General features: G+C 37.9%; 1 protein-coding gene across 3 annotated transcripts in view; it reads right to left on the bottom strand.

Moving 5' to 3' along the window:
* Window positions 1–25,157, bottom strand: part of NFIB (nuclear factor I/B) — a 228,158-nt gene that overhangs the window by 201,926 nt on the left and 1,075 nt on the right. For 2 of the 3 annotated variants that reach the window (XM_006754228.2, XM_006754230.2), the window contains exon 2: window positions 18,817–19,348. In XM_006754228.2, coding sequence (XP_006754291.1) covers window positions 18,817–19,348 — 532 coding nt within the window. The remainder of the gene's footprint in view (window positions 1–18,816; window positions 19,349–25,157) is intronic. The other variant, XM_015568157.1, reaches the window with a different exon arrangement.

The following is a 25,157-nucleotide window of genomic DNA, read 5'->3' as shown; positions in this document are numbered from 1 at the left end:
ATAAACATCAGATAATTCGTTTTAAATGGTCTTCCCTACTTGGAAAGTTAGTAAAATGTCTGTCTTCTCTATATTGTAATTCCAGTACCTAGCATAGTGCCTGATACAATACTAAGTACTCAGTGAATACTTGTTGAATGACTAAGCAACTTGTTTGCAGATTGAATGGCTTTAAAATGCTATCATAAAATGGCAAACTGAGACAGATTTCTTTTTAAATGTCAGCGATCATAATCTTACTATACTTGCATATCACAACCAACAGTCAACTATACAATCAACATCGTATATCCCTTTATACAATGAAGGGAAGAGTAGTATGAAAAAAAGAGAAAAAAGATGATCACTGCCCTCTAAAAACGTATATACACTTTTTACTTGTTGGAGGAGCAGGGAAAGCATAGAGGCACAAAGAATTTCACACACTAGACTGCATTCTATCGTCAGGAAATAAGCCTGGTAACCTTTCAATATAAATGCTATTTTTAAATAGCTATAATGTATAGTTATAGCCAAAGGGTAGTTTTCACTTTATATTTTTTCCTCTAATTATCTATGAGGAAATAGGCATCATTTATAAAGAGCAAAATAATTAAGAAAATTCCACATATAAAGCTGAGGGTTGTTTAATTGTTGAGTATGTCACTCTACCAGTCCATTGCTTTTAGTAACAAAAGTATACATTTGCATCAGATCAGATACTTCAGCCCAACAGTAAAACACCCCTCATCACATTGAAACAATTCTCTTTTTCTACTGAGTTTGGGAGCCCCAATTGATTTTTTTAAATGTTTTTATTAATTTTAAAGAGAGAGGAAGGAAGAGAGAAACATCCATGTGAGAGAGAAACATGGATCTGCTGCCTCCTGCATGACCCCTACTGGGGGACGGGCATATGACCTGACCAGGAATTGAACCAACGACCTTTTGGTACATGGGATAATGCTCAGCCAACTGAGCCACACTGGCCATGATAATTTTTAAAATAATAACAGTGATATAAACTGGGCACAAAATCAAATTCAGAATATTTTTCAATAAAATATTCTTTTGCAGAATATTCTGCTTCCAAGATGTTTTAAGCTGTCTATAGAATTATCTTCCCAATTCTTAAATATCTAAAACAAATTATTATATGGTATAACACATGCCAAGTGCATATTCACATTTCCCATTCAAGATATGATTATAAACAAAAAATACTAGAATTAAAGGGTGCTACAGAAAACATTTAAAAATATTGTATATAGCATTACACTGAAATCTAAGAGCTAAGCTACATATAAAAATAATTTAGATATTAGAATTCAATGTTACTACCCACATTTTAAAAGAGGGAGATTACTCAATTAAAGCCATTTAGTACTGAGAATTTCAGCACCTGGATTAAAGCTTCCTATTAGATTTTTCTTTTATTAACAATTTTTTTAAAGCAAAACACCAGATCAATTTAGAAGGACAGTGTATCTTATTGCCAAACAGAGTTCATTTATGTAAGAGGTAGATTCTTGGTTATCTGTTTCATTCTGTTTTGTTTTTGTTCTATGACCCCTGAGATAAACAGGCTTAAGACTCACCTCCTCTCTGTGACCTTTCCCTTACAGTCCCTCAGGGTCTGCTCCCAGAGAGCTCAGCAAATCTAACTATATATAGTAGTTGGTGAGACTGTGAGTTAGTTAGTTGTATATTGTTCCACTACCTTTTGCATTTTTCTTTGTCATAAACACTAGCAAGTGACCCTTCACCTCTGTTTTCCACTTGCAAATTTTTTGGAAGAGGCCATCTATACTTTCACTATTTTCTCCCTAACTCCTTAAAATATTAAAAGTGCTCAGTACAGAGCTTCTACTCAATAAATGCATTTCTCAACCATTTCCCACCTTTATCCCAATCGTTATGTATTTCCCTTGAAAGACATGTTTCAATAAATTCTTATTTCTACTTCCTTGACTACGTGATGTATGTGGAACCATGGTAATCATATACAAGTATAAAAAATTAATATAACATATGTATGTGTATACACACAGACACTTTGGAGAACGCTAGTGACTGACAAAATGAATAATAAGATTAAAGTTGTTATTATTCAGTGACTACTGAGGAAAAGTTGCCAAAATTTTTTAGGCACTTGAAGTATATCACCAATAAAATGAGTTTTTAAATTTTCTAACATTTTTAATAAACAAGACTAAACAGTCAAAATTGTTCTTCAGAGAATAATCTTACAGAAAATACTCTGTTATCTCTTCCAAACTTTTTGTGGACTTTAATTAAGTACTATTGGAGACATAAAGGAGAAATAATATATATCACGATTCAAGCTCATGAAAAGATTTGGAATTTTAAAGTCTCGGTTTCCTGCATAAATACCATTCCCTCAAGTATTCCCTGCTAGGCAACAGTAATGGATACGTTTTCTTTTGTTTCTGATTATGTTTATGTCTGGAATTGCTTTATAACCCAAATGAAAGACCTTATAAAAAATGGGCAGAAATAAAGTATATTGCATTCCAAGAAGAGATGTACACAGGAACCCAGCATGTCTTTATGCTCCCAGAAAATGCTATTCTTTAAGTCACCTAGAAATACTGAAATGAGCATTATGATTTGCTGTGGTTCTATACCACTCACCTCTTTAAGGATCAATATGAAACACTACACAGCAACTACAATACTGTATTTTAGATTTTTCTATATTAATATTTTTTCCCACTTTGGCAGAGTATTTTCCCTAACAATGTTCTGCCCCCCAAAAAAGGGAGATCAAGTCTTCCAGAATCTTCAGCATAGGTAGTGAGCATTCATTCAATGTACAATTAAGTGCTCATTGGCTACAATGTACTGATTACTGATTTAAAAGTCATAGCAGTATCGATAATTGCCAACGCTTTACGGAGTACCTACACTATGACAGGCACAGTGTTAAGCACCTCAAAAGCACTTTCTCATCTCATCCTCACAACTGCCAAGTACAGCCAGTGCCCACTCCAGAGCTCAGAAAACTAAATCTTAGAAAATATAATGAAATGATCCACTTATACAATGAACAATAGGTAAACATTTGAACCTATAGCTTGATTCCAGAATAAGCTCGATTGCTAATATGGATGCCACATTTCAAATGCTTTTATTTTACTCATTCTTAAAATTTAAAGTATATATGAGGGGAAAATGACATTTTTTTATACTAGTGGAGACACAAAAACAAAACAGATTTTCCCTTGTATTGTTCTTAATGACACCCATCTGATTTGCCCCTAATGTTCTCCATTCAGTTTAAATAATTTATACTGATTTATTTATCAAATACTTATTATCTATGTTATGGAATGCTCCATAACACTTCCATTGATTTGGGGGTCATGAATTTGCGCAATACCCATCTTTTATTCATCTATTTTTCCATCTACAATCGTGCCACTTCATATGCTTTCATGTTTTCCCAAACATAAACTATCAAATTGGAAATTAGCTACTAAAAGTAGCTGATATTAAACTTTTCCCATTACTACTAATATCTCTGCCTTAACCTCATCGCTGCTGTATTCAGGTATGCCTTGATATACATAAATACACTGTTAAAGCATAATTTACAGATAGATCTTTAGTGTTATATAAGAATTCTTACCTTTGCAAAAGGATTCATGTAAAGTTTCCTTTTGGAACTGAATTCCCCTTGTGAATTTAATGTTTTGGTTTCTAAAAATTAAGCTAAGAAAAAAAATTCTTAAAAATTTTAAAACATCTCTTAAATAAAATAAGGTACATGGATGATTGTTTTAAACTTTAAAAAACAATTGTTTAAAATTAAGATGAGAGGTATATACCACACAAAGGAAAATAGAAATATAGTAATTATTAAACTAATATGAAAATTACAGAAATCCAGGAAGCAAAACTTAAACCAGCTCCTCATAACCAGCTCCATATTTTTTTCCAAAAACTAACACTCAAAAATGGCTTTTCTTACAACCAATCTCAAACATGACCTACAATGTTATTGAAGCCTGGCAGGAATATTTTTAATGGATCCTTTCTGTTTCCAACCACCACCAATTCCATATTAGTTGACCATACTTAAATATTACTTTCCATCCGCTGAAAATAGAAGAGAAAGGAGTCATTTTTATGAAGACCATGGCTGCAGATTGACTTCAATAGAAAAGGCTATGAAAAGGTACAGAAGAAAAAAATTGGACTCATGAATCAATTGATCTCAGTAAGTTACAGATGATAATACCAGACTTTTAATCATGATTTTACTCTATATTCCTTTCTTTTTAAATCCTTAGCTGAGGATATTTTTCCATTTTAGAGAGAGTGGAAGGGAGGAGGAGAGACAAAGAGTGAGAGAAACATCAGTGTGAGAGAGACACATTGATTGGTTGCAGGCTCAGGACCTGGCCCTGGTCATGCCCTTGATTGGAATTGAACCCGTGACCCTTCAGTGCGGGGGCAGAAGCTCTATACATTGAGCCAAACCCACTAGGGCTTCTTCTATATTCCTTTAAAAAAATTTGCTTGCTACTATGTAAAATAACTCCTCTCTCCTCCCTCTTCTCTTCTTCTTCTTCTTCTTCTTCTTCTTCTTCTTCTTCTTCTTCTTCTTCTTCTTCTTCTTCTTCTTCTTCTTCTTCTCCTTCTTCTTCTTCTCCTCCTCTCTCTCTCTCTCTCTCTCTCTCTCTCTCTCTCCTTATTTATGCCCCTGTAGCAATAAAACGAACACAAGCAACCAAAGTGTCTTTGGGCCTCTCTTAGACTCAGAACCCACAGCTGCATAGTGAGAAGGTCTCTAGGGATTCTCCCAGCTCTAAAATTATATGAGTTAAAGACCTCTTTCTTAAAAAAGAAAGCTTTTTATCTAGATTGAACCAAAGGATCTGACTATTGGACTCTGAATTGAGCAACTTGAGAGTGTTACTCAAGAGTCAAGTTACACATTTTCTATTTCTCTTTCATAAACAAATGTATTAAAATCCCATATTTAATAAGAGTATGCTAAGCTTCATTAAATATTGCTTAATCTGAAGGGCAATGCCCTTCAGCCAAGGTAACCAGAGGCCAAATTCCTAGGATGCCAGAACTCAGAGGGACAGGAGAAGTCCTCAAGCCAATTTCCTCACTTGACAGATAAAGAAACTGAGTCACTGAGAGGCCCTAAGACTCTCAGGTACTTGCAAACAGTAGTCAGGCTACCTAATTTTCTTTTCTCCTTCAGCATGCTGCTTCAATCACTGTGTGTCACAGAGTGAAATTCTACATCAGTAAACAAAGGAACAGAAGAAGGTAATCCCATTACCAGGCCACTAAATAATTTAGAGCCTAATTTTTCTTCTTTTTTAATGCAAAGACCTTATGTTCAGAAACTTACAGTTCAAAGTACATTAACTAAAACCATGTCCATATGTAGATATATCTTATCCCATAAGCATCTTAAGAATATAGGAAACAAAAAAAATAATAATTTATCATCCGCCCCTAGAAAACAAAAACTGAAATTAAAAGAAAGAATGGAGTTAATCTAAATTGTATATTTTCATTCCTTCTAAAAAGGATTAAATAACAGAATTCTAAATGGTTTGTTTGTACTTTCCGTGCAATATGTAGATTAAGCATGAAATTCTGTTTGGGACACTTTGACATCTGTTTTCAGTGCATTACAATGAAATCTGGGGACTTGATACATACATTTGCTGTAATAAAACTGTCACTAATCAGTGTTTTCCAAAATATTGCCCATAACTATTACTATTCAGTAGTCTCATTTGCATGATCTAATATTGTTGCTACATCGTGTTTTTCCCTGACAATGTGTTCGCTGGTCCCAGGCACATGGTCTAAAATGGATGCAAACCACTCAATAATCTCTGCATTTCCCTAGAACTCTGTGCATACGCATGCAATCTGTCCTAAAATTGAACCAATCCTTCATCCTTCGCAAAATATTTTTCCTGTAACTGGAACACCTAAGACTGGATTCCCATCAACCGCAATAAAGAGCCCACATCCAGGAGGAAAGTATGCCTCATGGGGCTTCCACAACAGAAGATGTGAACATAATCCTAACTCAGAAGTCCCTTCAACAGATCTGTTACATGCTGCTTGCTTAGTGGATGCACAGTCTGTCATTAACTTACACCATCTCTAGGAAACACTGGACAAAACCAAAGCAGACTTTAAAACGGGGTCTCCTTCATGTTCTCTACGATTAATAAATAACTGTATCAATGGCAGGTACCAAGAAACACCAGCTCACAAGGTGTGAACACAACCTCCTGTATTATTAGATTTTTAAGAATGCTTCCACGTCATATTGCATATACTGTACCTGGTGGGTCATGAACAAAACCTGGATCTCAGGGGAGAAGTAATTCTGAGAGCCCAAGCATGGTATCCACCAAAAAACAAAAACTTACTGAAAACAATGTTATCTACCTATGCTGACTCAAAATGAATTCCCTATTTTATCAGTTCTTGGAATCATATTGCTTAATGGTCCAATATAATTTCCTTTTGTCCTCCTATGAACTCATCTTAAACCTGAAATATGTTTCTCTAGACACATGTTTTATATTATACAAATGTTGGATACAAAAAGCAGATTAATTGTAGGCCCTAATGCTGTGTTTGTTAGTACTAAGAAGTCATTCCAAATGTTCCAAAAGAGATTAATGTAGTATAACAAGTCTATTTAATTATTGTAAGACCAGTGATCCTCATATTACTATAAGCAGCTTTTCCCTTATTTGGAGACTGAACAGATACTGTTACATGATAACTGTTAGTCTTATCCAAAAATATTAATGCTTCACCATCAGGAAATTTAAAGAAATATGTTACCATGTCCAGGAGGCTCTGAAAGACAACCAATATTAAAGAACCACGGACGCATTGCCATTTTAAGTCAACATCAACTTTAAACCATGAGTGTAAACAAAGCTTTTTCCAATGAAGTAGAAAGACAAAATACCAAATCCTTCCACCATTAACAGCAATACATTTTCTATAGCTTTAACATTTTCACATGCAGTTTGTTTCCTGAACTAAAACACATGCTTTGTAACTTTTGTGTATTGCATGAACAGAACTAAAAATCCAGGTATATGCTCAAAAAGAAAGTCATGACACAGATTATTAAAAATTATGTGCCAGGATCTGAACAAGCTAATCAATGTTCTGATTCTGCTTTCTGTACACCCTAGTTACCCTTTAACTGATGAACAAACAGTGAGGTAACTTTTCTTATTAACTCCTGGCTAGAACCCCTTGGCTGTGATGATAAAAAGGCTTCATATAAGAGAATGAATTTTTTTGGGTTTTTGCACTGCATCCATGTGACATGCGATTTTAAGTATTTCCCTCGTAGGGATTGAGGATATGGGCTAATCTGTCCGCTTCCCAAACCTGCTGTGCAAAGTGAGGGAGGGGAGACCCACTGGCCCTGGACAGCAAGCACCATGACTAGTTCCCCAAGGATCCAGGCCGCACAGTGGCTTCATGACCACACGGATCCAACCAACCAGAGCCACTCACGTCCAACGCTAATCCCAAATCTAGTTTGGAAAGAAAAAGTAAATGTTTTACCCACATCCCATTTTGCTTCCAGTTGTTCTTAGTAAAAGTGAAATCACTGTAAGTAAGAAATATTAACTTTTTTCCTCTAGAGATCATTTAATTAATTTTCTCAATGCCATAAAAAGGACGAATGGGAAAGACTGACTTAAAAAAAAAAAAAAAGAAGAGTTAAATGGCAATTAAATCAAAACAATTCATGTAACTAATTAAACATCTTGCATTTCAACCCAACCAGAGGTCATTTTTAAATAAAGACATGTTCAGGCTTAGATCTAAAAACCAGCAGCTTGCTCTCTTCAAGAACAATCCAGTCTAGCCACATCATCATCACTTCTGTCCAACTAAATCTAAAACATAAGTGTAGCGCTCCCAAATGTTGGCAATTTAATTTTTTGCTAAATAAAAGTCTTGTGCTTTTATTGGAGTACAATGGAATATAGAGAATTGCAATGAGTTACAATACACTTCATTCGACACAAAAGTTGAGTTAATTACTCAGCGTGCCATTAATAAAATTATTTTATTTTTTTCTTTCAAATACTCCTAGATTGACCAAGAAATTAATTCCCTGGTAATTCTGATATAAAGGATTGCTAAAATTTACACAGCAATTCCAATTTAAATCAATTTCAAACTACATACAACTAGCTAACTTTACGTGCCTACATTCAGAGGATCCACTAACAAATATCTATACACATTACTGTGATCAGGACTTTCATTTTCTCTCTGGAATGTCTTATCATCTGAAATATATAACAACTAATTAATTGATGGTCTTATTTAATGCCCAACCCCTCCCTTCTCTTCATTATTGGGTAGTTTCTCTGGACATCTACATTAGGTTATGTCCCTTTACAGTAACGATGGCTAGAATTGACAGTATTGCTTTCACTTACCCTAATTATTTCATGTGATCCTAACACAGCCCAGCACAGCCCTGTGACGTAGGCTGCTTACGTGACTTGACCAAGGTCACAAAGCTGATAAAGGGCAGAACCAAGACTAGAACCCAAAATGTCAGATTCATGCACTTACTTTCTATGCTCCACAGAGACCGAAAAGGCGGGAGGGAGGGAGATGGGCTCTACTCCCAAAGCAATCCAAAATTCAGAGAATGACAGAATACTTTAAATCGCACGCTATTTACTCAATCTACGAATGAGCCCTCCTTCTTATGTAATCCCTGCAAGATGTAAGACCTACCTCTCTCTTTGTTTCTCGAACTTCCCTCCAACTCTGCAGCACAAGCATGTACGCATGCACGCACCCATTACCCATGGTCCAGGAACTTAACCTCTTTAACGCAACAGCTGAGATCCATTTCAATTGCTTTCAATGGAAGAACTCAGGCAGACTTCTGGAAGAAGTCATAGACATTTTTTAAATCCCCAGGGGCTGGTTGCTGTTTTTGTACCACAGCCCCACTGCACATGATCCATTAGCCCACTAACCACATCCCAACCCAACTCCGCGTCCACACTACCACTGAGGACACCAGTGCATAAGAAAAGGGCAAGAGAGGTATCTTCTAGTCTAGATTGGTTATTGTAGGGGAGGAGAGAGAAACAGAGGCTACTGACTAAAATCTGATTCAGTGCATTTCCTTCACCGCTCTCCTGAGATTATAGGATGTTGGATTATCCATATATTTAATGCTGAAAAGCAGTTAAATTCCTTGATCTTGGGAACAGTCCTGGGGGAGAAATAGTTTAAAACAACCACCACCAAAGAAAGAGAAAGAGAAGGAAGAAAAACCCTCTCACCTGCCATTTCAGATGGTTTTTTTTAAAATGGGAATAGAAAAATGGAGCGCTTTTTCCCCAAGGTTCTCTTGCCTGCACCACATTGTGTCTCATCTGTCAGTGTACCCACACACATGTATAAACAGTATGCGACATACCAGTCAGGAAATGCACATTCTAACTTAAACTTCCTTTTTCTCCTCTAATAATGTAAAAATAAAATGTAACAGCTTGGATTTTAAATATTTAATCTGGCAAATATAGGAAAAATCATGAACTACAATGTCATATTTGGCAAAGAAAAATTTGGTAGGATAAAAATATCTGTTTTAACATTTTAGAAGGCATTTCCAATATTTTAAAAATAAAATTATTTCACTGCTGCAGAAGAGAACAGATATAAAATTCTCTGCTTTTGCATATGAGCTCTTAATAGAGAATAGAAAAAAACAACACAATTTTTATATCCATTAAAATAAATAGATGAGAGAAATACTGGCAAAAATCCCCACAGAAATGAAACTTCAATTTTACTAATGGTTCACTACTAAGTCATAAAATTTAGCTATTTAAGTCACAAAAAATAGGCTTCCTCTAAAATTATGTGAGATGGAATACATAAAGTGGCAACATTACTCTCGTTTTTATTTTTTTTTATTTTTTTGTCCTACATGTTGAGCATACAGCTTTTTCCAAAAATGGACCAAAATTGATAGGGTGAAGTTTAAAAGTCAATCGTTTTAGGACTTACACATTGGTAACCGAAAGCATAACTGAATTTACCATGATATCCTATATAAGGACAATAAAATATTTTTATTGTAACAGCTGAAAACGTTGAAAAGTGATTATTAAGGAAGCCATAAATATAAAAAGCTGAAAAGTTGACCTCAGAAGAGTGGGGGAAAGGAAATTGTGATATGCATCATCATAAAACACGGAAACTGAAAATCTCACCAGAAGAATGCCAAAAGCCTCCCCAAGCCAGAACACTACCCCGCACCTCCTACAGCCAGGAGGGCTGCAAATCTGTCCCCATCACTGTCCGCAAACAAAAGACACTCACTTCTCCAGCCAGACCGTGTCACACAGAAGACGGAGCTGCTGCAGAGGGGCGCCTCCAGTCCACTGGGGTGTAAAGTCAGGGCTGGGGCTTTTTGTCAGCTATTACCATAAAAGAAGAAGAGGAAACAGTGACGTTGCCACACAATAGAAAGGTCAAACAGCTTGCAGCCATTTCATGACCCAGACAAGTCAAGGTCAAAGGACTCAGGTAGCAACTTAGCCAGGGCATAAGTTACAGCACAAATGAATTGTTTTAACACATCAGCTTTGGTCAATTAAACCTAACAAGGCGAGTTGCATCACGTAGCAGGGTTCCTGACACCAAGGCCAGACGCTGAGACCGACCTCATAAAACAAGGCTTTTAACATAGCATAGCAAATTTAAGGTAATCCATCCAGAAACTGCAGATGTCAGAATAATAAAATACAAGTTGTCCTAAGCAGGAACATTCTTCACACTTTGGAATTCACTAATAGAGGGGTATAGACTTCATATTGACATCCTCGTGTTATTAACCTAGACGTGAATGTAATCCCCTACGCACATGAATTACAGAATTCGCTTTCTTTCAAATAACTTTCTTAACATCTGGGCTCATGACTAGATTTGTGTTCTAAACTCTACCATTCCTGTTAACAGCAATTCATTTCTCCATGTATTTTTTTTTTCCCAAGGGGAGTTTTGAACAAGCGAGGTTTGGAAAAAAAAAAAATATTCAGCTTCATTCAACATCAGAATATATATTTATGTCACAATATTAACAGATGTTTGTTAAATGCTTTTGTGTGATTCTGTGGGAGATCTATGTATTTTAAAATTCAACTGGATACTATTTATTGAATTTTCTATTTTGAAGCTAACCAGAATTTGAAAACTGCATATATTGGGTTAAATAATCTTTTTTTTCAAAGGCAATTCTGATTTTTTCTTTTTTGCACTTACTTAAACAAATCCCATTTTCAACTGATTTGTGCTTCAGCCATAACTTACTACATGCTCTGAACTGACTTAAATTTCTGAAAATATACAACCTCCAGGCAACTCTCAGCTAGTAAAATTACTTCATCCATCACCCCATATTTTCAATTATATAGTCCTTATTCAGAGTTCTTTAATTTGTCTGTGATTCATCAATGCTGTCCTGTATAAACGATCATTATAAACAGAGAAAATATGTGTATCTAAGTGTTTTATTACAAACCATATATTTATGCACAAGAATCGTTTGCATTCCCATCTTAGAATATCACTTAATTTAAATTTGCAGGAAAAAATTTTTTTTGAGGGGGTACATGTGGCCTTCAATTCAGCCTCAAGGTCTTTCCACCTCGTTGGTTAATTGGTAGCCATTTCTTCCAATTTTCTGAATAATATAACAACCAAAAAGCCCAACCATTCAGGTCCCATTAGCCTCACATCCTGTAATGCTCAGGCTAATACAAGCTAACCCCACAGACTCTCCCCACACTGCGCACACTTAGTTTTCACAAGTTCTCTGCAGTTTGAGGATCTGTTCTCTAGGCCAAATCCTCACAACTGAATTCAGTTAAATTAACCACATCACATAATTAGAGTTCAAGGGCCCAAGAATGCACTTTAACATGAGAAGACATACCACGCTGCCACAGAAGTGAGCGTGATTATGAGGAAGCTCCCCTCTTGCTATGCTTGGCACTGAGGCGTGCTGCTGTAATAACTCCAGTTTCCGATCGCATAACCACCAGTCCTTGAGATTTCTAAAAGTATTCCTCCTCCACAAGGATGGAGGGGGGGAAAGTTAGAAAACTTTGCTTTGAACCTTATGCTGGCTAATCATTTGCTCTGCCACAGCACAGACACTGAAAAACGCCTCAGTGTCCCGAGTTCGACTTGCATCAACCTCACACTAGCAAATGCTGTTCTTTTTTACACATTGCAGAGAAACTTCTCCCCCGCCCCTCCCCTGGAAAGCTACTTTCAGAGTCAGGGATCTCCCTTGCCTTCACCCATAATTCACAGGCATTTAAGAATTTCCTATTTCAATGAGAATGTAATGCTATTTCCACCCTCTGCAAATCTTAAGCTTCACACAAAAGCAATCATTAGCCCTTTTATTATAGTGAGTTATCATGTAAGCCACTGGGATGACAGAAATGAAAACTCATCTCAACTTTAGGAATTCCAGAAGATTCTGACACAGCTACCCAAAGGGTCCCTCCCTCTTTAGATACTTAAATTATAACCAGTGGGCAGAGGTGGGAAGAGCCAGCGTCCTCTAAAAGAGTTCTTTAAGGAGCCCGCTGGTCTAGGTTTTCCATCCACCGAGCACAGTGAAAGTCAGACATCTTGGGTTGTTGTTTCAAATTGTGGTGCCAAATTTAAAAGGAAAAAGTTCATGGAGGATTAATACTGTGATTTCCTTTTGGCAGTTTCCTCTCAAATTTAGGGAAAAACAAGTAAATTAAAAAATCCTACCAAATCTATATTACATTTATCTGTAGACATAGTTCCAAGGTACCACAACCACTTTAGAAACTTTAAAGAACTAAAGCAGGGGCAATAAGTGGGCTCCCTGAATGGCTCCTGCCCAGCTCCAAGTCTCCAGGCACCTACTGCACTGTTCGAGGAGGCAGTGGGGGGCGCGGGGGACACCTTTTGGAAGCCCAACCATCGTCCCCTGTCACAGCAATTCACATTTCCCCCAAATTACCACTATTCCTGAATAACGGACATCATTCCAGTTCTTTTACCTATGGAGTTCTTTTGCCACACAGGAGGCAAGGTGTACATTTACAAATCCAAATCTATTATCTAGATGAATATTTTTATCTCAAAATATGTAGGGCTGTGTGTATGGAGGGACAGTGCAAGTGTGGAGGGGTGCCTAACACTGTCACTGGGATATTTACCAACCTTTGCTGCCTCTAGAAAGTGGGTTATTACAGTTTTTAAATATCCAAGAATCATAATTGATAGTACAAATGAGCCTATCTCTTTCTCTCTTCTCTCTCCCTCTCCCTCTCCTCTCTCTCCCCCTCCTCTCTCTCTCTCTCTCTCTCTCTCTCTTTCCTTTGAAAAGTGAGATCATATGAAGAGCAATGCAAGACCTTAGTTTGCCATATCAGAACACAGATGCCAAGCGTCCCCAGCTGGCATGTGGGGCCTCAGAGTTTAACTCTTGAGTTGTCTGGCCAGACCATCTCATGGCCGGGACATCATGGCACAGAGAGCAAACTGCTGGCCCCTCAGACCATGTCTTCTTCTTATCAGTGAGAAAACTGCTAAGTATCTTATCTTACAATATATGTTCCCACAAAGGTCTCATTAAGCCTAGGCATCAGACATGCCAATAAGAGCCCTTCTTTATCTGGTGAACTGTGTGCGAGCCAGAATGCAAACAAATGAGCACTAGAGTTCAGGAGTTCAGTCAAGGACAGGATGCAGGATAGGAAAACTTAGAGGTTCCCCTTAATCAAACGTGCTTACAGACTGCATGCTCTCTAGCCTTTCACAGGCCAGCACACCCAGACCATCCTCATTTTAACACACTGTGAAAGCTTCCAGTTCCCAGTGATGGGAAATACCTGCAAACGAAGTGGAATGTATTAAAATGTTAAAGCCCGCTGTCAACTCGCAAACAATTATCTACTTAAGCTTTTCATAAAGAAATAATTGTTGCCCCCAAAGGATTCCACAAGTCAGGGGCTGAAGGAGGAAAATAATTCCTAGCATTCACTTCCTTGCTGATGGTATGTGACAACCAGGAAGGGTTCCGTTTCAAAAACAAGCAGGATTACAACCTCCCCTGTAAACAAGTCGTAGTTTTCAAAACTTCACCGTGTACTTTAATGAACATTTAACCATCAGACCACGGCAGCTGCCCCCTAACAGTGGATCGCAGTTTTCGGGGAGCCACGAGGCTCAGGCAAATGCCCCTCGGCCGGGAGCCATGAGGTTCCTGAACTCTCGCTAGCCTCCAAAACATGTTTAATACGAGTGCAAAGTACAGGCCAAAAATCAGTTAGGCTGACTTCCTTCAAACTCTAATCTGTTAAACTCATGACAACAGTGACTACCTCCTGAGCTCTCTAAAGGTCTCGTGCGTTGCGACCTCTCTTTCCTCAGAACCCTGCACTGCCTCTGAGAAAACCCAGCCCCACTGCCTCACCCCACCCGGCAACGCCAGGCCTCCCATAGGCCAGACTTCCTTCTGTGCAGAGCTTTGGGTAGAACTGCTAATCCTTCTGATTAATTAACCAGAGAATGGCGGTTGACTAGAAAGCAATATTAATGCTAACTGTCTAGGAAACTTCAACCAAAATTATTTCAGCCTTTTGGTTGGCTTTCCTGGTGTGCAGAACTGTGCACTGAGAATTTGGCCAGGTTTTGATGCAGCCCTGAAACATTCAGGCATGCCGGATTTCTATCAGACCTGAAAAACACAACTTTCCTCCTTCGGGTTTGCTCACATACATAGTTTGGGTTTTTTTTAATCATTTACACTAACTGGAAAGAAAAGTGAGGTCCTCTCAACATGTCGGTATACATTTTGGGAGTGTGGGAGTGGAGGGTACGTAGTGATGTGACCGAAAGAAATAGTCAGTCCTAATGAACACACCGCACATTCGCTCCATTTGGCTGGTCCTCCACGCCCTCCTCCTAGCACAGCCCGGATCCTATAGGAAGCACACGTGTGTGTCTGGAAGGTGTGCTGTGCGAGGTGTGCCTGCTTTTTGTGTGTTGTTTTGCCTTGCTTTGCTGTCATACACGCAATAACAAAGACAATATGGGGAAGAGGTACCACCTGCCCAGGAATCATTGGACATCTTTAATATCTTTGGGGAAATGGAGGCCCCTTTAGAGCTTTCTTTCTTTCTTTCTTCTTCTTTTTTTTTTTTTTTTTTCCTTTAATTTTTCCCAATCTTAAAAAATAAAAAACCTAAAAGTAAAAGAAGAAAGAAAGGGTTTTACATTAGCTAAGGTTTGCTGCAGCAAACAAGCAAGCAGCTTTCATTCAGGGATTGTCAGAAACTTTCCAGTGTGCCCACTGCAATGCGGATGCCAACCAACGAATCAAAGGCATTCAGCAACTAGACAAAGAGGCTCTGATGCCAACCTCGGTGCCACTGGCAACCATTATTGGCATCAAGCACACTGTCTGCCTTTTTTTTCCCCTCGCCTGGCACTTCACAAACAAAATGGCGGTTCTTGTAGCAACGAAACAGCCGAGGCGCAGCCCTCTGCAGCAATAGCGTCCAGTGATTTTATGGATTTAAACGCAGTCACTCCCGAATGATGTGTGTATTTTAGGTAAAGTGGGAGGGGTCACATAATGTTATAAATGACTCTACTGAACATGACCCTTTGCTAATGTAGAGAAATAGAAAAAATGGGCTAAATTGCGGCCAACCAGTCTATAGGCACAGAAGAAGCTGCATAACAAAGAGGTTGTGCTTTAAAGAAAATACTGCCTTGCGGCCACGTGATGCAAAAGTCTAATGAACTATATATCAAAAATGATTTCGAAATGCATAAATTTTCCCCAAAACCATATCAGATGCAGATGTAGCACTATAGCTTGTGAAAGCTATAGTAACTCTTTCCACATTTCAAAAAAAAAAAAAGATGAGGCTTCTGGGCATGAAAAAAAAAAAGTGTGTGTGGGTTGAACCAAAAGAGAAAGAGGGAAAAAGGAAAGCATAGGAAGTTGGTCAACAATGGAACTTTATTATATGTTGGTCTTTATTTCATCCTGGAGAAGAGATGCCGTTTATGATCTTGTATAAATAACCAAGAGGACTATTGACATTTCCAGATCTGGAAATTGTCAATATATTGCAACATCACTCCGCACTGCAATGCGGATGCCAACTAACAAATCACGGGCACCCTGAGCTAAACAAAGAGGGGCTGATGCCAATCCTGGTGCCAGTGGCAACCATCTTTGGCATTCTCCCTGTTCTCTCTCTCTCGTTTTCCTCCCAGTCGTTTAGAAGTGAGGCAAGAAAGAAAAAAGGGGGAAAGGTAATGTTGCTGCTCATTCCATGGCAAACATCACATTTTTCTTTTCTGATTTTTCTTTCATGTTTTTCTTTGTACTTCTTTACCTGATATATAAAACAGACTTAAGTGGGTTTTCTTGTACTTAGAGAAATAAAAGGTCACTGTGGAAAACAGGCAGCCCTCACTGACTGCAGACTTATCTTTTAAGATGCCTTCATTAATCAACTGCAAAACGACACCATTAGCCTATATTTGCCCAAAAATAAAAAAAAGTTTTGAAAAAGGGAAAACACAAAAGCATCCTGATGTGATTTTTTTTTTCTTTCAAAGGAAGAGCCAACAGATGTTAAGAAGAGATGATGGACCGGCAGGTAGGGGAGGTTACAAATTAGATGCACAGGGTGAAATAATGAAAGGTTTTTATGACGGAGCCTCGAAACAACAGCAGAATCAATGTTGGATCTGAAAATGTGGTCTCCAAGAGCTGCTTCAAGCTTTACGATTCTCGTGACGGATGGTGAAATGCAGAAAGCATTTTGTGCGTTTTTCTTTCTTCCTTCAATCTATCTTCACAAATCTAAGGGGTATGTTCTTTATTGTCAGTTCATCAGCCCAGAGAACTGGCTGCCTGCCCTGGGAGTGGATGTCCATACGTGCACACCTCACAGACTAGTCTTCAAGCAAGTTAAAATGTGAGCAGCAGGCAAATGCTTGCAAATCTTCCCTCCACTGCACTGAAAAGTTACATGACCCACTTTTTAAAAACTTTACTTCTAGCCTTGACTTTCACAACACAGTGACAATATATTTACAGTCAAGCCAGCACATACATACAACCCACCTTAAAATGTCACCTCCTAGACAGCTGCCAATCAAATTAAGTGTCATGTGCTAATGACCTTTTATTTTAGGACACATAGGGTGAAAATATGTATTTTCCCCAAACCATCATTACTTGGACTTTAATTCTTAAATGCATAGAAATAATAAATGTAATGTTTCTTTTTTTTTAAAAAAAAAAAAGGCAGTATTTCCCAATGTATGATGTCCAGCACCATTATTTAAAATCAAACAAAAAAAAGGTTAAATGACATTTAAACATATCTCTAAAATTGTATCAAGGAAAGATAAAGACAAAAAGCACATAGTAAGTTACCTAGATTTATGAGGCAGAGTAATTTTGATGTTTTATCTTCTGGATGATAATAAAGTTCATACCACTGTATTAAATCCCACATTTATTTGACAAATATCTGATAACCATCTGCCACCTGACTATCTATAGGCCATTTTCCCTACCGCCAGGCCAAGTTAGGAAATAACCCACCATGTGTCGCAGATCAAACTTCTGCCCACTTTTGGTATGCTGTTTTTCAAAATAATGTTTTACTATGGACTGTTACTAATACCAGGCCATCTATATCCTGACACATTGATTTGAAGAAAAGAAATTCTCACCTACTTAAGGAAAATATGTGAAGAAAAATAAAAATAGTAAGGAAACATATTTCATCAACTCAAAAAACACTCAGCAAAAATATCACCTATTTTTGAATTATTGAGGCAATATTTATATCACTTTCTTTATCAAGTATTTTAAAAAAATAGGTATGGTATGTGGTTTCTGCATTCTTTTTTAGATTTATTTTAAACCAGTGTAACTGGTCCACTTTCTTTTTTTGTTCTATCAGAAGAGCTGCAACTTTTCTCCTCGGTAAGTTTTATGAATTTACATTTAAGTAAACTAACAATATTAAGTGTTCCAAAGTCACTCTGGAAAAATATTATAACAAATTATTTAAACAACAATAGTCCACTTAACCTACCAAGAATATCATACAATCAAAAGTAGGTACTGATAGAAACATTTAAATGAAGTAAGTCTAGGTCTGTCATAAAATATACTCTCTGATATTGGCTATCTGAGCATTTTGTAATAGGAAATGTTAATTCTATTTTCAGTGCAATAGCACTAGATGTGTGCACGAGGTTCACCTCCCTCATTAGTTCTGAGGATAATACAAAGATTTTTAAAGTGCACTTCAACTATTCATAAATAACGTTACATTTTCACATTGAGAAAAGATGGTGCAAGGAATGTAGCCTTAAGACAAAAACGGTAAAGTGTAACAAACCGTATTTTTTCAGACTATTCTGTGCCTTTGAAAAAAAGGTAGATTATTTCAAAGACATTTGCAAACGTATCTCTGTGTGGTCTTTCTTTAAATATCCACGCCTATCCAGGTATGAAAGCGCCGCATCTATTTCCAGGGCTTGCACGGGGCAGTGGGCACCTGAGTGGAAGACCGCATGCCACTCTACCCAGAGGGGGTGAGGGGGGAGATCTAGGGGCCTCCAGGACCGTTCAACCCGAGCCAGACATCCCGGATGTGGGACTTGTGGGCAGTGTTTGCGGTGCGAGAAGAAAGAACAATCTGCTCCTACCTTGCTCCTGCACGTAGTAGGCCAAAAACAAATCAAGCTCCTTAACTGACACTGTGATATGATGTGGCTGGACACAAAGTGCTGGGTTTGTGCAATGAGGGGATTTCATGAGCCGCTCTCCATCGGTACTTTCCAAGGGGATGCCTTTGAACAGGATCACCATGACTAGATCCAGACGCCAGACTTTGTCTGCCTGTCGCAGGCAGTCGATTCTCCTAATCTTACCCTTCTGGTCGGGATTGGATAAGACACAGCAAGGGTGCTTCTTGCCAGTCACGGTGAGCACAAAGTCCTCTCGGTACTCCTGGCGGATATCTTTGCGCAGTTTGGCCAGGAGCCTGGACGCCCACTTCTGTTTGATTTCAGGCTTTTCACTGAGAAGCTCATCTTTGACTGCTCTTTCTTCATCCTTTGACATTCGCTTCTCGTGCTTTTTAAAGTACTTGCGTTTCCGAGCCTGCAGGTTGAACCAAGTATAGGCGATTGCACGGACATGCGGGAGAAGGGCCTCAATGAATGGGTGAAATTCATCCTGCGGGAGACAAGGAAAGAAAAAACAGACACGGTCAGTTTCGCTTTAAAGGCTCAAATAAAATAAAATAAAATAATAAAGTAAAATAAAAATAAGACCACAGTGCACTCCCAATTCAGCACGAAAAGTTACGCATAAAAAATAATATTCTTCCCTTATTTAAAATGACCAAAACAGTAGAACGAGAAGAAAATCAAGTATGCCAAGCTGCCCCTTCTCCACCAAAATGCACAGGTTGATTCTCCCTCCTAAAAATAAAATAAGGTTTACATTTGTATTTCCACTCCGGCCCCATCCCCCTCATTCCCACCAGATATCCTGCATTCTGTAAAACGTAAGCAACCAAGGTGCTTGGCACATAATTTCATATTTAAATATTGGATTGACCAACTAACACTATGCAGTACCATTTTACAAAGAACACAGTGAGATTTTTTTTTTTTAACCGGTGCAGAGCTGTTCAGAAGGCAGGAGCCATGCCACAGTTCATTTCTCTCCTCTGTGGCACAGAAACACAAAGCATATAGATGCTCAGTGCAATGCCACACAGTTCCCGCTTTCGGAGCATGCTCTCAGCAAGAGGCTGCTGGTGGCACAAAGAGCATGCGCCATTAAACTTGATCCATTTTCTTATCAAACGTCCAACATTCCAACACTGAAACAGCACCATTCCAAGAGTGGTAACTAGAGAAACCGGTATACAGTGAGGGAAAGTGGGCAAAGGACGCAGCCTGTGTATCAGTGTCCTGAACAGAGGTTCCCATACTTTGAGCAATGCATTCGCCCCCTCCACCACCAGGAGCCCCCACCACACACACACACACACACACACACACACACACACACACACACGCACACACACGCACACACGCACACGCAACACTCTCCTGCTCTCTCACAGACACGCAGACACTCTTGCATTTTTTAAAGAAAAGTTTGTTAAGCTGAAAACGAAAATTACACAAATGTTCTTGCGGCAGCTTTTTCTCTAGAATCTGAAGCCCCGCAGCCTCAGTTAATTTGTTAACTGATCACATGAGTTCAGCAATTATTCTAAACGCCTTTAAAAAAAATCAATCTGAGGTGAACAATGAAAAATGGCAACTTGGCACCAACTTTACATTCTTTGTGTCTCTGCATGTAGTGGCAGGGTGACACCAGGATTGCACGGCTGGTCACTCACTGCTTTTGTGGAATCAATATGATTCATTTGCTACGCTCACGAGCTTTCGGGCAGGATGGTGGGTGCCCCTATCATGTGCTTGCAAGTCTGCGCCAGTGCGTACAGATGGTTTAGTAGCCTATCCTCCGAATTAAGTGGTTTTACCTTAGGCTCCTGCACTTTTCTTCCTGCCTGTTTCACCTAAGCCTTTTTCAAGGAAGGGAAGCACAAGGAGTGGAAGATAATCTTTACCTACAAATATTTCAAGTTGCTTTCCAAAGCAGTCCGTGTTTCCTTATTTCCTGCCGTAGGTAAAACCTGTCTCATGAGCTCAGAAAAAGCCCTTCACATCTTGTGCACGCATACTGCATGCGTGCAATAAGCTAAGAGGTGAAGCAAGCAAGAACTTCCACCGCGGCCACTTTCCTGGTCACGTTAACTGTATTGTCACGCCAACCAGTCACGAAGTAACTTTCTCTGACTGATCATCTCCCAAGTTAGAATGGATACACTAGTGACGGTCACCCTGGACTATGTGGAATCAATTCTATTTAACCAGCAGACTGATGAATCCCATTAGGTAAAGATGATAAAAGTACAACTAATGGCACCCTAACAAAGAAGGTGTCCCCAAAATCCCATGTAGTTAGGAATCCATTTTTTATGATGAGACGCAAAGTTTCAACGCTAAAGACTGCGGTATGTTAGCCGTTTGCAGTTCAGAAAAGGAAGAGGTGCATGTCCCATCCAATCAAGAACGCAGTTATCAAGGGTTTTAACATACTGTCATAAAACGCTCCTACGGCAGGATACATATAAATCAAAATTTTATAACACGACAGAATACAGATGATTATATCACAGCATGAGGCATAACCAAATGCCATGGAGGAAATCATTAAACCGATCAGTAGTTTCCAGCAGAGATTCGAACAATTCAGTTACTATGCGAGCACATTAAACTAGGCCATGGAAAGAGTTAAACCACAATCTGTTCTTTGTGTGGGAAGGCAGCCCTGCTCACAGCAATCATAGCCCATGATAAGACCTCCCTATCTCCATACCCTTTCTGATGCCATGCTTTCAGCTTTCACTGCAACTACAAAAAGTTTGTTTATCCCCCTTCGAAACATATGCAAACGGAAACCCTGCTCAAGGAAATGTGGGCTTAAACATGCTTTGGGAATTCACTTCCTATACATATAACCTGACTTTTAAACTATGATTTATTGATATGACTAAAAAACGTACATCTATACACTCATAAACTAAAAACTTGAGAATGTAAAGAGTACATGGAAGGCAGCTTTGTGTCACTCATTTTACCCTTTTCATGCTCTTAAAAATGCAAAATTATTTTAACAGATATTAAGCAATGCGGGAACTCTTAAGTACTTGCATCCTTAAGTACTATGTTCAGCGACATTTCGTTTTTCTTATAAAGACATCAAACATATTTTCGATTACATTTGTTTGCGTTTCAAATCATCTACCACGTCACAGATCTCAAAATTTTAATAAATTATTTTTAAACAATCAAACTGCAAGTTGAGGGTTGAATTTGGAATGTCTCAGTAAATGCACATAAAAACAATGTTTTATGAAGTTGCCTTGAGCTTGTCACCGATGCTGCTAAGTAATGTTTTAAAAAATTGTTTTCATTATTGTTAAATAGGAGTAGCAAACTTTCACAGTCCACAAAGTTGCCCTAATATATTTCAGGGCTCTACTATTATGAGGATTCCATTCAAGTGAAGCACTTACTGATAAAACATGTCCTCAAAAAAATGATGCTAAGTAGGGGTTTGCTATGTCACATATATTTCTGTATTAGCGTGCCTAAAATGTCATCTCCTAAGTGTGATTGTTTTCTAATGCTAAGTTGCAATATACTTTTCATAATTTTGAGTGGCATTAATATGAAGCACAGTAACTGTCTTCATCCAAAAAAAAAGGTGATTAAGGTATTCAAATGTCCTAATTAATAGATTATCACAATAACACTTTAAACAATTATGAAAATTATTTTTTAAAGCAAGGCATCAAAGTGATCTAAGATCTAATGGCTCTATATTATCACCTTGCTCTTCCAGAATTTTTATTAAAATACACTGAGATTCAATAATGCTCTTTTAAAACTTCTTTCAGTTTAACTAAATTGATAAAATAAATAACAAGTTACAAGTTTCAAATATAAAAGCAAACAGTCCTAATTCCACTAAAAATATTGATTTTTCTTCACAGCAACAATGGTTTCCATGGTAAGAATGGAAAATTAGACCAATATAGTTGCTAATGAATAAATACTAGATGTTCTTGGAGTATTGCTATTTAACGATAAACCATTTAAAAATGTAACTACAGAACTTGACAGACAATGAAAAAAATATCAATGCAAACATGCCAAGTGAAAGTTATTATTATTAAGGATTTTACAGTAATTTTAGAAAAAGCAAATACTATCTTATATATGATGGTTCTTAATTATCCTTTTATATCTGATTCACAGTGATGTATAAATACTGATTTATAAATACTGATTTACAGATTCACTGATACTTTTGCATAACATTCTGCTACATATCAACTTTAACTGTAGCTCTTTTTGAATTAAAATCCTTTCTAAAAATCTTGACATTTCAACAATTGAAACTTTATAAAGTTTTCAACCAATTGAGAATATTTCTCTATTTTGTATTTTAAAATCCAAAAAAAGTGTTTTGCTACAGTTATAAGGCTCTTCCAATACAAAACCAAATTATTGATCTGATGTAAAAGCAACATAATTAAGGTGCCCTTACATTTACAACACCTTACCTTACCTTACCTATAAAGTCACATAGAAAGTATTAGTTAAGTGAGAATTCTAAAGCTAAAATACCTGCTCTTGCATAGAGTTTAAATCCCAAAATAGTTTTAATACATCAACATAGATTTACATTATTAAACAGTAGATAATATTAGTCACCATGAATTAGTGTTGGTGAGTATGTATTCTTGACTACTGATGTGATAGCAGAATGATGATGCAGTATATGCTTCGGACAGTCCATATGTCTAGAAGCTGCAATTTTATTTTTAACTTACACAAATTAAGATAAAGTTAGTGAGTTTTCAATACATGTGTAGAGGAAAGAAAAAATGCAGTGTATGTAAATCACTAGCAATGTTTCTAAAAAGCCAATGCTGGAAACATAAATTAAAACAGAAAAGCAATCCTGTACAGGTGAGAGTAAGTGAGTCAGTACTTTGCAAGTGTAAAGCTTATCTCAATTTGTTTTATTTGAATAATGCTTCAATAATGTAAAAATAATATCAAATGGCCATAGTTTACCAGAAAGAGAAAAAAATTCCTGATGATGGGTAATATGAAACGTCACTTTTACAACTAAAGGAAATTCGTTTTACCTGACACAGTTCAATCATCGTATTTATTGGTCATTATTCTTAGCTTTTAAAGGACAAATAGCTCAGCAACTCATTTTTCCAGTTTTGTTAAATTAAAGTGCACGTTTACTTGCTGAAAATAGCCATATCTAAGTTAATCATACTCAGATGCCAAACAAAATATAAACAATAAAAAATGTGTCAGCCAAAAAGCTACAGGACTGTATCCAATCACTGAATAAGCCTTATCATTGTTTTCATCTTCATTCACAATTTATGAATGCCTCAGTCCTTTTGAATCACAATGGCTTCTAATTGTCATACAATTGAAATCTTAATCATTTGTCCCTTATAAAAATGCATCATCGTGATATTGGAATATTTTTAAATTGCAACACACCTAAGAGGAGGTGACACTCCTTTAACTGTTTAGTCTTTATGCCAATGTCAAAGAAAATGGTTATCAATGACCAATCATGCTACATCCTCCTAAAAGCTAAAGTAAACTGCCCCACACCTCCAGAGGTTTAAAATACTGCTTCAAATAACAGCTCATAGCTAAGATACTTAGTGAGTTCCTTAGCTGGTTAGTTAGCTGGGCAGCGATGAAAACCACCCCCAGGTAAGTCTGTTCGGTCTGGTCACTTTTCCAATTGACCGTCTGGTTTAAAATTATACAATTCTGCTCTTTCAAAAAGTATAAAGCCAGGATTTTATTTCCTAACATTGTTCCTAAAGTCTTGGGACAATTTTCAACGTGCATATTTTTTAAAAAAAAAATGACTTTACTTTTTTCAGCATTACATTCTGCCATAGGAGCTACGCCTGAAGATCGTCAAATGAACAGGTCTGCACAAAATGAACGTGTTGTAAAAGTCCTTAACTTTCACCACGACCAGCTAACTGGTGTTAAGGTAAAGGCTACCTTTGTGGCGGGGTCACTGTAAACCGCCAAGTGCAGATCACGAAGGACCAGAGTTTCAGATCCCCAAATTAAGCAAAGGAATGGATCCCCCCCGACCACAACCTCCGCCTGGCTTCGTCGCCGGGCCACAGCCCGCAGCGAAGTCCAAAGGTGCCCACGAGGACTCCTGCTCGAGTCCTCTCGTCCAAGTTCACCGGTGGCTGATGAGGGCTTACTCCCTCCTAAAGCCCCTCTAAAGCCGAGGCTGCCCCAGGGCGCGCGAGCAAAAACCGGAGGGGTGGCGGGCACCTCGGGCAGAGGCGCCGCGCCGCAGCACGCACTCCGGGGTTCGCACA

Source organism: Myotis davidii, unplaced genomic scaffold, assembly GCF_000327345.1.
Source record: "Myotis davidii unplaced genomic scaffold, ASM32734v1 scaffold1471, whole genome shotgun sequence".
Classification (NCBI taxonomy): Eukaryota; Metazoa; Chordata; class Mammalia; order Chiroptera; family Vespertilionidae; genus Myotis; species Myotis davidii.
Note: the sequence above shows the minus strand (reverse complement) of the source record. Positions and strands in the feature narration are given on the sequence as shown.